This window comes from Caretta caretta, chromosome 1 (assembly GCF_965140235.1).
Source record: "Caretta caretta isolate rCarCar2 chromosome 1, rCarCar1.hap1, whole genome shotgun sequence".
Taxonomy (NCBI): Eukaryota; Metazoa; Chordata; order Testudines; family Cheloniidae; genus Caretta; species Caretta caretta.
Genome location: NC_134206.1, coordinates 281,917,517 through 281,935,047, shown reverse-complemented (window position 1 = coordinate 281,935,047; position 17,531 = coordinate 281,917,517). Strand labels below are relative to the sequence as shown.

At 43.6% G+C, this 17,531-nt stretch overlaps 1 protein-coding gene across 7 annotated transcripts in view; it reads left to right on the top strand.

The window, feature by feature from the left end:
* The window catches only part of SYT1 (synaptotagmin 1), a 519,707-nt gene that overhangs the window by 320,435 nt on the left and 181,741 nt on the right, over nt 1-17,531 (top strand). For 5 of the 7 annotated variants that reach the window (XM_075124345.1, XM_075124343.1, XM_075124339.1 and 2 more), the window contains one exon: nt 14,363-14,557. In XM_075124345.1, the coding sequence (XP_074980446.1) occupies nt 14,386-14,557 (172 nt within the window). In that variant the 5' untranslated portion in view covers nt 14,363-14,385. The remainder of the gene's footprint in view (nt 1-14,362; nt 14,558-17,531) is intronic. The other 2 variants (XM_075124344.1, XM_075124340.1) reach the window with 1 other exon arrangement.

Genomic DNA, 17,531 nt, shown 5'->3' with positions numbered 1-17,531 from the left:
GAATTTGGTACATTTTCAGTATAATGTGAAACCTTTTTCCATTCCCAGTACATACTTATCCTGGCCCTACTGTCACTGAAGGTTAATAATGTTGTCTCTCACCTTCATTGTGCTACAGGATATAGCTGTAAACAGAAAATGATAGAGCAACTAACGTAATTTTTACTTGCCAAGTATTTAGTTTTATCTTAGTGGGGTTTTTTCCTAGAATGTGTTTTGTAATTATGTTCAAAGCTGAATGTAATTATTATGGTGAACATGTTTGGGGTGCTGAATAGATCCTCTGCCTTGAAGGGATGGCGCCAATTCTTTGACAACAGGGCTAGAGGTGCTCCACCAGATCCTTTTGCTGCTGCTGTGCTGGACCCATACTGTACGCCATTCTGGGACCTGATATGCCCATAATGTATAGAGCAGAAAACCATAGAAACTTGACTGATTTAGACTCTAGCCTGCACATCCTGAAGGAATGCCAAAAGGTGATGTACTTTGGTGAGTTTCACTCTCAATGAAACCTGAAACTGACAAGTTTCACCTGCTTGGGGGGGTTTCACTGTGAGCATTTCACACATCTCTAATTGGCACGTCTTGAAAGAACAACAAAGATTTCACCTAACTGTTAGAAGTAGTTCAGGTTTCTTTTCAAGAACACTTTAGAGCTGGTCAAGCAGAATTCTAATGAGGTCAGCCTCTATCCAAATGGCCCCATGCTCCTTCCATTTCCCTGTGTGATGTCCCGATTTCAGCTTCAGTGTGCATGTGTTTGAAAGGGGGCAGTGCTACCTCTGCAGCATATTCCCCCTTCTCCAACTCTCCAGTCCTATGGATGGGGAGGATGCAAAGTTAAGTCATGGGTTTAAACCCCCTCTCCCCCCATAGGTTACATCAACTCTGTCTATAAAAATTTCCACTGCCTCCCGCTTCTCATTATGACCCTTTGAGATGGGTTCGAAGGGATCTCCTTGCAGCTGGACTTCTGAAGGAATCCTGCACAGGGACAGCTGGGCAGAGGCAGATGCCTCCATTAAAAAAAACCCTTTCCTCTGATGAATCCCCAAGATTTTCAGATTTGTGTGGTTGTAGACTGTTCAGATACTAAAGAATTAACAGTGTCATACCTGCCCTAAAAAGGTATGTACCTTCTTCAGAGGAAGAGTTAGGAAGAAACCGAGTTGACACTAATGGAATGTCCATTCTCTAGTGATTATTCATGCATAGTGGAGATTGGGGCCGTAAATTCCAGCATTCTCCGTGGTTCAGATAATCATCTCCCCAGAATTAGTTTCCAATTCCTGCAAATTTCTATATAGAAGAGAACAATTTTCCTTAATAAGAGCTCCCAATATCACTTTTACATTCTCTGTCGGCTTGTTTGGTTCTTTGTTTTATATTTAGGCTTTAAATATGACTTCTAATAAACTCAGCACTAACATGTGTGGATAGTAATAGTGATACACAAAGGGATCAGGATACATAAGGATAACAATTGTCTGTTGGGTATTTCAAAACACGCAATGTTGACAGTATTACACTGTTTGGCAAATGCATTAGAATATAACACAAGGAGACTGCACTTTTTCTGATAACTGTAAATCCATATGTAGTATATAGGTCAGTATAATCATAGAATAAAACTGTAATAATGCTGCAATGGGAATCATAACCACATTCCATAGCTACTTATTTCTTAACCTAAATTTAGTTTTGATTATTTTTTGTGCTTGTGTCTATGGCTGTCACTTCATAAATGGCAAGTATGCTCTTATTGTATAAAGCTTTACCTTCACAAACACACTGTAGTATTAAAGTAACTTTTATTTTACAAAAGAACAGTACACTAATCATTCAGACTCTATGTTCTATAAGAATGCCACCACAGTGTTTATACCATCACCGTGAAATAGAATAGTAATATGATAATGGCAGCCATTGGGTGCCATCTCTGTGCACATATGTGCTGTTCAGAAGCTTGAAATGTATTGCAGGGAACTTTTCTGGATCACGATTTTTTTTCCTTTTAGGCCTGTACACATGTTTTAGAAATACAACTGTCTTTGGTGTGTAAAGGTGGAAGGCTTTATGGCAAGTCTCAGAGCATTTGTGCATGCCTCATTAGATATAGTGACCTCTAACTGCACTATGAATCTAGAGAGGACTGTTCCTAGAGATCAGAGGAATCTACTTGTTTCATTATTTTTTCTTACTTTTTTTTTAAGAAACATTTCAAATTTGCTCTTCCAGTACATTTTTTTTAAAATGTGACTCCAAAATTATAAGTAAATAAATTACAACATTTGCCTTAATTTTTAATTAGCTGAAAGTCATCACTGGAAATTGTGTCTTCCATTACAAGCCAGAATATTCAACTGCCAGGCCTGAAATAATTAAGCAATATATTACAATTAAGCAATGTAATTTTAATTTAATTATGATATATCATAGACTCTGCTTCTGATTTAACTGACATTCATTGACAAAATGCTATAACGTAAAATAACACTAAAATATAGAGCTAACAGCTCTGCATGTTTTGTTTCATAGTGTTTGGCATTCATCAGAGCATATGGAGAGAGATCCTTCTAGTCTGAAATAGCTGGCATGTTTTTTAGCGCTGGGCACAAATGCTGCAATTTTCATTTTGCCCTAATGTAATTGTGGGCAGTGATTGCGGAGAGTTACAGTCATAAAACCTGATCCAAAGTCCACTGAAACCAATACAAATATTTCCATTGACTTTAGTGTGCTTTGGATCAAGCCACTATTGAACTCCCCCCACACCATTATAAGCAGCAGGTAAATAGATTCATGTTTGCAAATAACATAAGCAATGAACTATTAGACAAAGCTATATCATATAACCCCTGGTGCATCAATGTCATCATCCTTTTCTGTTAGGCTGGAAACTTCACAGGGCAGATGCAGAATGCAGAGAACAATGTAAAAAGCAAAGAGCAGGACAAGGAACACAGGGGCACTCAGTCCTGCATCAGTGACATGGCTGCATAGCCACTGAGGCCTATTTGCACAAAAGGAATTAGGCGCCTCACTCCCTGTTGTAGGCTCCACTGCGATGCACACAACTCCCACTGAAACCTGTAGGTGCCTAAATTCACTCACTTAAATTCACTGGTGGTTGTTGTTTTTTCAGTAAAATTTCCCTAGAAGCCCATGTTTCTGCCCCTGGTCATAGAATCATAGAATATCAGGGTTGGAAGGGACCTCAGGAGGTCATCTAGTCCAACCCCCTGCTCAAAAGCAGGACCCATCCCCAATTAAATCATCCCAGCCAAGGCTTTGTCAAGCCTGACCTTAAAAACTTCTAAGGAAGGAGATTCCACCACCTCCCTAGGCAACGCATTCCAGTGTTTCACCACCCTCCTAGTGAAAAAGTTTTTCCTAATATCCAACCTAAACCTCCCCCACTGCAACTTGAGACCATTACTCCTTGTCCTGTCCTCTTCCACCACTGAGAATAGTCTAGAACCATCCTCTCTGGAACTACCTCTCAGGTAGTTGAAAGCAGCTATCAAATCCCCCCTCATTCTTCTCTTCTGCAGACTAAACAATCCCAGTTCCCTCAGCCTCTCCTCATAAGTCATGTGTTCCAGACCCTTAATCATTTTTGTTGCCCTTCGCTGGACTCTCTCCAATTTATCCATATCCTTCTTGTAGTGTGGGGCCCAAAACTGGACACAATACTCCAGATGAGGCCTCACCAATGTCGAATAGAGGGGGACGATCACGTCCCTCGATCTGCTCGCTATGCCCCTACTTATACATCCCAAAATGCCATTGGCCTTCTTGGCAACAAGGGCACACTGCTGACTCATATCCAGCTTCTCGTCCACTCTCACCCCTAGATCCTTTTCCGCAGAACTGCTGCCTAGCCATTCGGTCCCTAGTCTGTAGCTGTGCATTGGGTTCATGTATACTGCTGACTCCCTCTAGGCATTCAGATGTGTATCTCTTGCCTAAGCCCCAGAACCATGGAGAAACCAAGGAGAAACAAGCATTTGGTCACCAAACAACCATGCGGGACCTGATCTGGTAGGGACTTGCTGGGGCATGCCTACTGGATCGGACCCCTCAGGAAAACTTACACAGAACAGCTGAGGGAGGGAAGAGGAGGACCTCCCTCATAACTTTTCGCCGAGTGCTCAGTGTAATCACCTGAGATGTGGAAGATACCCCCACCCGTTCAAGTCCCTGCTCTGCCTCAGGGGGAAGAAAGGATCTGAACAGGTATCTGCCAACCAGTGTTCCCTCTAATTTTTCCCACCCATGTGCGGAATGAATTTTGTGATGTGTGACACGTCACCTCCATATTGGTGCACATAACAAAATTTGTGTGGTGGGGGTGAGGCCGAGGGATTCAGAGTGTGTGAGGGTTGGGGCAGAGGGTTGGGGTGCAGGGGTGTGAGGGCTCTGTCTGGGAGTGTGGGCTCTGGGGTGGGGCCGGGGATGAGGGGCTCAGGGCTGGGACAGAGGATTGGGGTCCAGGGGGTGTGAGGGCTCCGGCTGGGGGTGCGGGTTCTAGGGTGGGGCCAGGGATGACAGGTTGGGGTACAGGAGGGTGCTCAGGGTCTACGGTGGAGAGAGAGAACTCCCCTCGGCTTTCTCCCCACAGCAGCACCTGGGCTGGGGGGAAGAGGGGCTTCTCTGTGCCACAGCAGCTCTGGGGCTGGAGGATAGGCGCCCCTCCCCTGGCCCCAGCCCAGTCGTGGCTAGGTCCGGGCCTCTCTGACCGTGTTGGCCACACCGCAGCAGAGTTGGGGCCGGGGGAGGGGCGCCCCAGCCACGGCAGGTTGGAGGCCGGGCTAGTTTGGGGTTGGGGGAAGGCGCCCCTCCCCCAGCCATGGCAGGTACCCAGGCGTGTTCCTTGAGCACCAGCATCGCGGTAAATAGGCTGCTGCATGGAAATTTAGCTGCCAGCTCTCAGATGAGCGCTCTAACCAGTGGGCTCTGGGATAGTCTGTTGTGGGGCACCCTCAGTCTCTCCTGCTGAAGCTGTTGCACTGTGGATAAATACAGTCATTGGAGCAGGGGGATTGGATTCTGGGTCTCCCACATAGTGGGTGAGTGCTCACTGGGGGAGGGAGTGGGAGAGAGAGATGATATGAAAAACACCTTTATTCACATAAAATCACGTTAAAAACTATTTTAAAATGTTATAAAATTACAATATATACGCACAAAAGATATTCATAAAAAAAGTAAAACATAGTTTACTTAAGTGAACATTTATCATGCAACACTAAAGCATCATCACTGAGTTCACTCAAAATACTGTTAATACCAAGTCACCCGAAAAGTGTCCAGGTTACATGTCAGTTTATGCAAAGTATAATCAATCCATAGCTGGGCCACAGTTGGTGCACATCGAACAGCTCTAGCACATCACACCCCATAACCCCAGCTACTATGTTCTGGTGAGATTTCAAAAGGGCTAGTTTTGCCTGACCCGGAAACCAGCCAAATGAGAGCACTGTCTCACTCCCAGAACAAACAGGGGCTTGGAGAAAACTCATCCCAAACCACTGAAAACTGCTGCAAAAAAACCAAAAAGAGGAATCAAACAGGGGTGTCTGGAACCAAGCAAAAGGGATACTGTGCAAACACCTCAGGGGTAATATGGTGCACAGTATGATTGGTTGCTACAAGTCACTAAAGCGCTTAGGAAGAGGTTTGTACAACGTAATCCAACCCAGAGACAGAGGCATCCTACAGGCTGAATCAGGAAAATCAGAGAGGGTGGCATAATACTGCACTTTTCCTCATATATTACAGAGTTGCTTCTTGGTTATGGTTGCAAAAGGAACATTCACCAAATCTGTCCAGTACCAACAATCTGCCTGGTTGCACAAGGATCTCATCCACAGAAGGGGAGACAGCTAGGGCGGGAATACAGGATTCATTCTCTGCAATCTTTGAAAAAACTTACTGCCCTACTGAGCACTCTGTTGCCGAAGCAACCCCTGGAATTCAGTGAGGATCTTGTCCAAAAAAATGCACAGACCGGATTCTGGTCTGAACAGCAAGTGTTGTTGCCAACTTCCAGCTTGACCAACTAGGAATAATCAGGTAGGAGAGCTTGGCCAACCCCTACATAAAGGCAGACAACAGGCTCCTGGAGGAGAGCACTTCATCAGGAAAACGTGGGTTAAAAAACAGCAGCTCTTCCAAGAACCATAAACTGGAAAACATCTGCTCAGGCTGCACACTTCGCAGAAGTCACCAGGCATTAGAGACCATTATAGAATTGAAGCAAATCTAGACTCTGTAACTGACCAGGTGCAGTAAAAATAGGTGAGAGTCAAAGTCCATCCCCCCAGCACAATGGAGGAGAGAAAAAGCAAGGGACTTCCAGGCCAGCAGGGAGTCAGAGTACAGCAAATGGCAAACAGACTAGAGGCAAAAAGCTGCCACCGTGCTGACTAAATCAGTGAGCCTCTGGCCTCCTTCATCTAATGACAGGAACAGCAAAGCAGGGCACAACCAATGGGAACTCTTTAAAAAAAATGGTTAATATGCCTCTGAATCCTGTCCCAAAAGCCTGGGGGGGAGGAGGGACGGTCCCAGACACATTAGCGGGAGCCACAACATTGAGGCCACAGTGTTGTTGGCAATCAAAAACCTGTCCCCAAAAAGAGCCCTGGAAGGAACCAGCACCATTTCTTGCACCTTCTCCTTGGCCGCCTCCTAGTTTCTTAGCATACATTGCTCAGATCCAAAAAAAGACTCTTAACGTGTTAGTCCTAGAGGTGCCCTATGGCAATTGTTGGGGCAACAAAGGGGGACCACTACACTGCCAAGAGCCCAGTAAGACTGAATTGCTCTGAGCCCAGTAATGCAGGCAGATGATGCCTGTTCTTATGCTTGTAAACAAGCACACAGTGCCTGCACGTCACTCAGACATGAATCATAGAATCATAGAATCATAGAATATCAGGGTTGGAAGGGACCCCTGAAGGTCATCTAGTCCAACCCCCTGCTCGAAGCAGGACCAATTCCCAGTTAAATCATCTAAGGAAAACTATGAGGAAAACTTGCAGCGAAAGGCCAGTCAAACAGTTTATGAGGAGGTGCAGGAGTGGCTCCAAACTAAAAGCATACAGCATCCCAGAGGACACCACTGACAAATGCCTCTGTGAACTGGGAAGTTCAGCCTAAGACCCCCTTTAGTTTTTTAGGAAAATAACATTATGGTACAAATAAAGAAATGTATGAAGAGAACTCTGGTCCAATCCCAAAAGCTTCTATCATTTATAAAAGAAAGCTATGGTTAATTCTGTCAAAGGCCTTCTCCTGGTCCATTGAAATAAGCCCCAGATCCAGATTACAAAGGTTGGTAATAGTAATACATCACCCATTAAAAACAAATTATCAAAAATACAGTGTTTAGGAATACAATATATTTGATAGGGGTGCATCAAAGAGTCCAGATAGTCCTTCAGTCAGTTAGCTAAGGCCCTGGATAAAATCTTATAATCAGAGAAGAGAAATAGGTCTCCAGTTCCATGAATCACAGAGGCCCCTTTTTTTGAGATCACTGCCCTGCAGCCACTGAGGAGCAATTCTTTCTCCTGGATACACTCCAGCACCACTAGAAAAAAAGTCAGGACTGATGAGACACTAGAAATGCTTGTGTCAGGGTTCCCTCCCCATTCTGAACTCTAGAGTACAGATGTGGGGACCCGCATGAGAGACACCCGAAGCTTATTTCTACAGCTTAGGTTAAAAACTCCCCAAGGCACAAATTCTCCCTTGTACCTTGGATTAGGTAACGCTGCCACCATCAAGTGATTTAGGCAAACTCAGGGAAAGGACCACTTGGAGTTCCTACTCCCCCCTAATATTCCCCCAAGTCCCCACATCCCCTTTCCTGGGGAGGCTTGAGAATAAACAAGATGAGCACAGACCAACCTTGGGTTTTTTTAGGACACTAAAAAAAACCTCAATCAGATTCTAAAAGAAACAGAACTTTATTAGGAAGAAAAAAGGTAAAAGAAGCACCTCTATAAAATTAGAATGGAAGATAATCTTACAGGGCAATCAGATTCAAAAACACAGCGGATTTCCCTCTGGGCCAAACTTTAAAGTTACAAAAAGAAAACCAGGAATACACCTTCCTCTCAGCACAGAGAAAATCACAAGCCAAAACAAAAACAAGCTAATGCATTCCCTTGCTAGTACTTACTAATTCTAATGGAGTTGGATTGCTTGCTTCCTTGATCTGTGTCCGGCAATCACACAGAACAGACAAACCAAAACCTTTCTCCCCCACCCCCAACCCCACCCCAGATTTAAAAGTATCTTGTCCCCTTATTGGTCGTTTTGGTCAGGTGCCAGCCAGGTTACCTGAGCTTCTTAGCCCTTTACAGGTAAAAGGATTTTGTGCCTCTGGCCAGGAGGGATTTTATAGTACTGTATACAGGAAGGTTGTTACCCTTCCCTTTATATTTATGACAGCTTGTAAAATTCAGATTGCAGCCCATCTATATTTGTGGCCTTGCCTGTAGAGAGCTGCTGGACTGCAACAGAGAGCTCCTGCAGTGACAGAAGGGTGTCCAGGAACTGCTGTTCCTCACCAGTCAGACGGGGTAACCCCTGATCCAGCTCCTCTATTGCCAGCACATCACAGGCATCAGGTGAGTACACAGTGCTGTAAAAAGAAACAGCTGCTTTCCAGCTCTCACCAGGGTCAGCCATCAGATGACCACCCACCAGTTGTAGGCAAAAATCTGCTGACAGCCCATAGATTCTTTCTCCAACCCGAAAAAGAACATTGTAGGAGCATCAATTTTATGCAGCTGAGTAAAATGGGCCTGAACTAGGGCTCCTTTGCACCTTCTCTTCCAACAAGCACCTCAGGAGCTGGTAGTCCTCAATTAAGCGTTGGTGAATCTGCACCTGGTTTCCCACGTCAAGGTTGCCATGAGAGCCCAAGATGTCTCATTCCAGGGCACTGATGGCCTGATGCAAAGACCGCATGGCAGCATGGGTATACTGCTGGCAGAACAGTTGAATCTGGACCTTTCTGACATCCCACCACTGCCTCAGGGACTCGTACAAGGCCTTGTGCTACCTCCAACACTCCAAAAACACAGCAAACATCTGGGTGAAATTCAAGTCCTGTAGTGATTTAGTAATAAAGCACCAGTGGGCAGCACAGGCAGGAACAAGGAGAAACACACTGACAGAGACAAAACGATGATCAGACAAATGAGTGGAATACATGAAAGACTGAACATACATATTCATGCTGGTCTTCATGTTATAAAAGTGATCCCGTCTAGCCCCCTGCGACCATATTGGGAGTAGCCTTCAGCCAAGAGTACTGCCTAAGAGTGGGGTAAGAGAACCTCCAAACATCTACAAGCCCAAAGGTCTGCAGTAGACACTACAGTTCTCTGCTCATGGTTCCTGTCTAAAACATAATCTACAGTGCAACTGAAATTTCCTCCCAGGACAATAATATCAGGGTCACAGTCAACTATGGTATGGGAAAGGAGAAAAGATGTCAGTCCAGACATGCACAGTAAAAAGATTAAAAACGAAAGTGCCAGTACGTGTTCTCACCTGAAGGAGCCAACCCTGCACAGTCTCCTTCACAGAGATGATCTGTGCCACTGCACCCTGGGAAAAGAGAACAGCCACCCCAACAGTGACATTGGCTCAAGAAAGCTTCCTGTTCCTTCAACCACTTTCCCTGATTATCAGGGTCCAAACGCATATCTTGCAAAAGGACATCAGCTTGTTTTTGTCCAAGAAATTCAAAGAGTTGTGTCCTTTTATGGCCATCCCAGCATCCATTAATATTTAGAGTGCCAACGTTGAGCAGCACCATAGACTAGAAGGAGAGAGCCAAGCAGCAGAGAGAAACAATGGAAAGTGGAAATACTTTGAACAAAATGAGCCATGGAGAGGCCTATATATTTTGAACAATCCCCACACACTTCCTCACTTTGCTCAACAACTTTCTGAGATGGAACTGTTTCCTACAGTCAGCCAAGGTATCCCTCTTTGTGCTTGTGCTGGGGTTCATAAGCCCCATACCAGAGAAAAAAGGGGTTAACGAGCAGCTCTGGGCCCAGATAGCCTGCTAAGCCACACCTGCTGGGCATGCTCACAACTGAGGCAGAGCTCAAAAGGAAGCATCCCAGCTCAGTCAGGGCAGACCACGCAAGGGAGCAGCCCTAGGCTTGTAGCTCCTCAGAGGCACTGCAGGAATTCCTCACCACCTGGACCCCAGACCCTGCTGCCGAGCTGCCAGAGGCCCTCATGGAGACCGGGAACAGTGTGCCACGACTGACAGAGAGGAGCCTCCAGACCATGGTCATGGAGAAGCCCCCCTTGTAGAGTCCATAAGCTGACTCCACTTTGACTTTGGAGGGGCAGAGGCCATGATAGGAAGTGACCCAGAGAGTAGGCTTTGTGGCATCTGCCCCGCAGGCTACATATCCAAACTACTAGTCACAGGGCCCTGCTTTGCAACCTGGTGGAGCAGGAGGACCCAGTTTCCCCTACTGCCAGTTGTAGACTCTTGCTGCTTGGCAAGATGGCCACAGGCTCTCAGCCAAGGACTCTTTGCTGGGCAATATCACCAGACTCCGATGCAAACCCCACAACAGAGCTGAATGAACACAGCACTCTAAATCAGGGAAATAGGCCTCAATGTCAATTCCTCACATCTCTTTAGCACTATCCAAAAAGTTACTAATCTCCTTCATGCTATACTCACCCTTTCTATAAAGCTGACTGGCTGGAACATTAGGAGCCAGTGAAGAGTCAGAGAGATCCTCATCTTCTTCTTCCTCTCCCTCAAACTTCACCAGCTCAGAAGAACATTACGCTACTATTGTAACATTCTCATTATTCATAAAGGAGCATGCTGACATATCTGTTTTCCCAAGAGTGGGGGGCAGCGCAGCCCCAGGCTGGGACCCAGCATCATCACTGCAGCATGCAGAATTGGGGGCTTGAGGAAGGCGGTACCCCACTGGGAGATCCACACATGGAGTTACAACCTATCACAACACTGTGCTCCTTTTTAGGGCATGCAGCTCCATTCTCAGCCACTGCCAGCAGCTCAGAGGTTTCCAACATCTTAGCTCTTTTAGAAATAATCTCGGATAAATGTCTCATTGGTTTGTTCTTCACCTCCATCTCTAGAACCTGTCTCTGCTTCCTCCACAGGGAGGGGCTCCTCAGCCTCCAAACTTGCTTCTGTCCAGATACAAGTGATTGAGTCACAGTAGAGGTTTCCTTGGAGAAAGGGAGGAACTGCTCCCTGTTCAACAGCAGACCATATATGGCAAGGGGGGAGATAGATAGATAGAATCTGGCAATACAGTTGCAGGCTGTTTCCTGCTGCTCCCTTGATGTCCCAGCCCCTTTCCCACTATTCCTGGGTCTCACATTCTTACCAGAGACCTTCTAGCCAGCAGTGGGCAGGAACCCTTCAAATGACCAGGGCCACCAAACAAGAAACATTTCATGTTTTCAGAGGTAGCAAATATTGTATAATCCACCCTTTCTATGTGGTACTTTAAAAACGGGTTCAAGGACTATTCGGGGTTATTGAGAGCCCCATAAACCTGGTGCCAGAATGACATAAGATGCCTCACATTTGGGTTCTTGCATCCACATAGAAACACCCTAACCGCAGAAACTGCCTTCCCATTATGGGAGAGAGCAGACATTAGCATCTCATTGTGAAGGACGTGTAGGACTTTGGAAAAAACTACTTTAGCAGCAGGAGTAAACAAGGGGAAAACATGAACAAAAGACTCCTTCACCCAAAGTACCTCCGGTACCAAACAGTTCACAAACTGTTCCTGGCTCAGGAAAATCACTATAGATTTGCTCATTTGAGAGGCAGACTTTATATTAGCACAGCCAATAACCTTACCTACACTCAGCAACATATCCTCCCCAGTGCAAGAGAGAGCAGAGACACCCAAAATCCCTTGCTTGAGGGTCAAATCGCTAAACCCATCTGAAGTGGGCCCCATGGAGAACCTTCACCTATGGCAAAGGGGGAGACCCAACAATGCCCTAAAACAAAGAAACCGCCAGTAACAAAACAAAAAACAGACTAACAGAAACCAGCTACTGCACACAGCATGTAACAAACACATCTTCAGTCTCAGGGGAGTGGGTGTGTGTGTGTGTGTGTGAGAGAGAGAATAAGAACAAACGCACAAACATAAACACAAGTGACTTTATAGACTGGTGGTTGGAGCTCTGACCCAGGATATGGGAGACCCAGGATCTAGTCTTCCTACTCCAATGACTCTTAATTATTTATCCAGAGTGCAGCAGCTTCAGCAGGAGAGGTTAAGGGAGTCCCACATCAGAATATCCCATAGCCCAATGGTTAGAGCACTCATCCAAAAGGTGGGAGATCTGCAGATAACTCCCTTCTCCCCTCAAGCGGGGTGGGGAGGGCGGGAATTGAAGTGGGGGTCTCCAACATCCCAGCTGAGTACCCTAAGCACTGGGCTAAATGTTATGAGGGAAGAAGTCCTCGTCCTCCTCAGCCTCGTGCAAACATGGCATAGGGGCCTAACACCAGGAGAAGGTTTACACTTGAGAATTGCTAGCAGAGAAAGGTGCTCCTCTGCAGTTTGGAATTAGGCCCCCATCTCCATGAGAAGGATGGGGCTTACACACATCTCTCTGATCAGCATTGCTCATTGGCTAGCTTAGACAGCATCCTGCGTAGTGCACTGACTTTTGTAGATCACCATCTAAGGCTCCTATCTCTGTCCATTTATTGTACAGGAACCTACGTGCCTAACTCTGGCTTTGTGAATCCCAATGATTTTTCTAGGCACCTAGAAGTTAGGCACTGTGATGCTCAGCATCACAATGCCTAACTCCTTTTTTGCATCCAGGCCTAAGTTACTTCTGCACATCAAGACAAATTCCATGTTTTGGTCCCATCCGTTTCATAGACTGGAAATGCTAGATTGTGGCTTAGGAGGGCACTTAAATGCATGTCCATGTTTTAAATGTGCAAGTAGTCCCAGCAATTTCAATGGGATTACTCATGCTTAAAGTTAGACTTGTATTGAAGTGACTTCCTGAATCAGGGCTTATAGAAGTAAAGTTAAAGAAACAAAGAGCCAATCCTTATTACCTGAATAACTTGAAGAGGCCCGTGATGTAAGGTGAGAAAGGTGAGAAGGTGAGAAAGATGTGGGTCTTGATTCATGAATTTGCTATGTAGACGTTTTTTGCTCATTTCATTTTCATGTGTCTCATTTTGTTCATTTGGTGGTTATTTAAATTTCTCTACGGATGGCTGTAGGCTAAGCTCCTTTTGGGACTGTGAGAGCAATTGTATACTCAGAGCAATAATGAATGATTGTTATCTCTCAAATCCCTTCTCTCTCTGGTTTTCTGAAATAAAAAATGAAGGATGATTAGTCAAGTCAATGATATTTAGGACACAGTGGTACATCAGAACACTGTTCAAAACCAAGGCAAACACTTCAACTTCTGGTAACACTAAAATTGTGCCATGCGGGCCCCATAACAAGTCTGCTTTATCCTATAGCACAAGTAAAGGTTTTGCAAAATGCACATCAAATAAACATTACATTAAAAGTATGTTAATGTGGGAGCATATGTGTGTCAACACTGCGGTTGCTTCAATCTGGCTTCAGTTAACTACTTCATAGACATAGTCCATCAATACACCGGTGAAACAAGTGCATAATTTAGGGGATTATTGTCTGTAGCAAATGTCAGAGGAAATTACTAGAAAGGAAGTTACTTTCAAAAAGTGAGGATCAGGAATGGATGCTAACCAATTTCTGCATAATGTACAATTCTGCTTAACTAGGTACAACAGTAGATTACTGGTTTTGCAAGAAAGCTTGGAGATGTTTTGCTTATATGATTATAATTTCTTGATTTATTTTACATAAACATCTTGGCTCTGACTCTTCTCACCTCCTAACAACACACACAATTCTGTAAATACAATATAGTGTTTGTTTATCTTGAACTGCTGTCAGCGAATTTACTTACACTTTCAAAATGAAAGGGCAAAAAGCTAAATCTAAGCAATAGGGTTATAGCAACTGTGAGTATCTAACAGATTAAACAGTTCAAAACTCAGCAGTGTTGGAGAAGGATCATAAGGTAATAACTACAGCTGATATTACCTCTGGAAAAGACCCTTCCCTGTAGTCTAATAAATATTGTATGAACCAACAAGAAGCAATATGTTAATGATGTGATATTTACCCAGTGTGCTGGAGTATCAATTGATGTCCTGTCTCTTTGAGACCTGTTGATATGAGAAACATTTTAACCATTTAAATATTTTCTTTTGTTTCTATTTTTCCAGTAGCTGTTTCCCTGGGAACGAAAATGGTGAGTGAAAGTCGTCACGAGGCCCTGGCTGCACCACCAGCCACCACCATTGCAGCTTCACTGCCAATTAATGTCACAGAACCAGCCAGTCCTGGAGCAGGAGGTGGAAAAGAAGATGCATTTTCAAAGTTAAAGGAGAAGTTTATGAATGAACTGAATAAAATTCCATGTAAGTAAAATATGGTTGGATAGACACTCTAATGGTAAAAAACTACTGCTAATATTCTAGATCTTTTTTAGAAAATATTTCGACAGTTTAACTAAAAAATATTAAAACCACATTTGTGGGCCTTTCAGCAAATCAGGTTAATGTACCAGGAATGCTGACACTTGGTTAATTTTATTTTCAGTTTCCAAAATGTTAACTATATAGTTATATATTTTCTGAAACTTTATTATATGACCAAGCCTCTCTACTACATATAATTATATATTATTAATAATGATAAATAATCATACTTAGTTTCTGAAAACTGAAAATAAAGTACAATTAATAGAATATTATTAGAACTGAGGTGATATTGCAAATAATTATAAAATTCCTTTTCATTTAAAAAATTTCACACAGCAACGCAAATAGGTTATTTTGATACTTTACTAAACTCCAAAATGAGTTAAGGTTTTTTTTAAATAGCAGCTATCATAGCAATGTCCATGCTCTTAAAAAATTAGCAAGTAGACAGTACAAGCAAATTAAAAATATATTTGGAAAAACATTACATTTAACAGAATAGGTTTTTTCCCTAGAGTTTATAACTTGTGGAAAGGTATAATATGGTGTGACCAATAATGACAGGTAACAAATCAGAATATTAATCGATTTTTGTCTCTGAAATGGATCTTGGCAATCTGGCAGATGCAATTTTTGCTAAATTGATAGCAAACAGCTTTGGTCCATCACTCCAAATTCCCACTTGTAAGAATAGAGGTGTTACAATGGCAAGAAGGCTGCATGTCATTAGTTTGGTAATCTGCACAGTCCAACATGGACCACATTCAGGCAGAATTGTCTGATAATATCGTCGGGAAAACAAAACTACTAGGAGCAACAAGAAAAAGAAAAAAGCATTTAGGAAAATGGTAACATGGGAGCATCTTTATTGTTTAATTTATAGTTCAGGGTGTTCTCTAAATGAGGCAGACTAGAATTTTATATGGGCTATACCTTTATTTTTCAGCTTTGATGTTAATATGACTAAGGTCATGAATGATTTGTACTATGCGAAATTCTGTAGTTTGCAGGTCTGGGAATGGAGTCCGTAGACAGAGATGAACTTGAAATGCAGCGCATCTTTCCTTTCTAAAATAACAATGAAAACAACCGGAAAGCCTAATATCAAGAATTTGCCTTTTGTTTGAATAAAAAGCTCCCATGGTGCACAGCATTATGGATGAAGGAGGATAACCTACGATTAGTCTCTGAAATTACTTTCTGGAATTTTTTTTTTAAATCCTACATGTTTCATGCACTATTTCATAGTATACTGAAAGTGACATGAGTCTGTACCTTGACAGTTTCAACATGACTTGTTCTTGCTACCTGCGTTAACTCTTAGAGAAATACTGTTATGTATTTATAATTTAAAAATGGAGGAAAAAAGGCCTGTATTGGATGCACAATACTAGTATTCCTGCCAAGCCTCAAAAGAATTTGGTTAAGCCAACTATCTATATTCCTGCATGCTGCTGTGCTGGAAGTGGATCAGATGACCAGCTTGGTCATTTCCATGTGTATTACCTATCCTTTAGATAATTCCCCTACCTGGAAACATCTGTGCATGGAGACAGAAAACATCACAATGTTCCTTCACAAAGTTTCACCAGATCATTCTTTTTGGAACAGAAACCCCTGGTCCTTAAAAAGTCAGGACCTTCATTGCATCTCCACACTGCCTCCTGGCACTTTACCGCTCTCTCGTTCTCCACCAACACAGCATCAAGCGAGCTCTGTAGCGCTCCCAGTATATCCCCGCTGCCACTCCCCAAAAGAGGGTTGCATAGTGCAGAGGGGCTTCACGAGAAACTTAATGCAACCAAGCTATATTACGCATTGATATGGGCCCCCATCACGATCGTCTGAGTTCCTCAATCTTTAATGTATTTGTCCTCCCAACACTCCTGTGAGGGAGAAAAGCACTATTATCCCCATGTTGTAGATGGGCAGTTAAGGCACAGAGAGGCTAACAGCTAGCTTTTTAAAGGGATTTAGGCACTCAAACGAACAGATCTATGTCTACGTCCATCATGTAAGCACCACTGGTATTTTCCAGATCTCAGCTCAGGTGCTGGCTAACTCCTGTGCTTCCATCAGGTGACATTTTCAAACCAGCCAAAATGCTTACTCAGAGTGATAACTCAAACTGCAGCTCTAGAGGCCCTGGAGCAGGATTTTTAAATTAGGCAGGGGAACACCTATCTTGCTAGCAGGGCCTAAACCTGTAGGCCTTCTCCGAGCACATCTAAGACCGGTCAGATCCTGCAGAAGGAGGGCTAGATGCAGGCCACCAATGGTGGAGGGCAGCACAGCACCCAAACAAAAGACAGCCAGGGGCACAGAGCACTGTAGGGTGACTGCAAGAGAGCTATTGAATGTGAGCAGGAAACACGGAGTGAGAGACATGGTTTTGGCTGCTAGGGCATGGGGCTGTACCAGCATAACTATATAGGTAAACATTGCACCCGTACCTAATACAGTTATACTGGTACAAAAACTGTGTGTGTGGACTAAATTGTTTACAGTCACATCTCCCTACCTACACACACAAGTCCTAAAATGTCAAGTCATGGATATTTTGTAAAAGGCCATTAATTTGTGGCTTGCATGATGGCAGCCACAAAAATGTAGCCTCCCTTTAATGATCGGTGAAACACGCCTGAAAAATACTTTTCCTTACAGTATTTTTCAGTAAAAAATGCATAATTTATTTTAATGTGGATTAAAAGGGAATCAAAAATCTTTTAAAATGGTGCATTTTGTAGAACACTTAAGCTGTAGAACATTAACATGCTTAATGTCATGTGCAGACCTAAATAAGAACAAAGACAATGTTTTAAAGCAGAAATGTTAATATCAGCCGGCTCTTAACGAACCAGCCAAGATTCCAGTCCAAAATGTTAAATTTCACCTTACTCTTTACAAAATT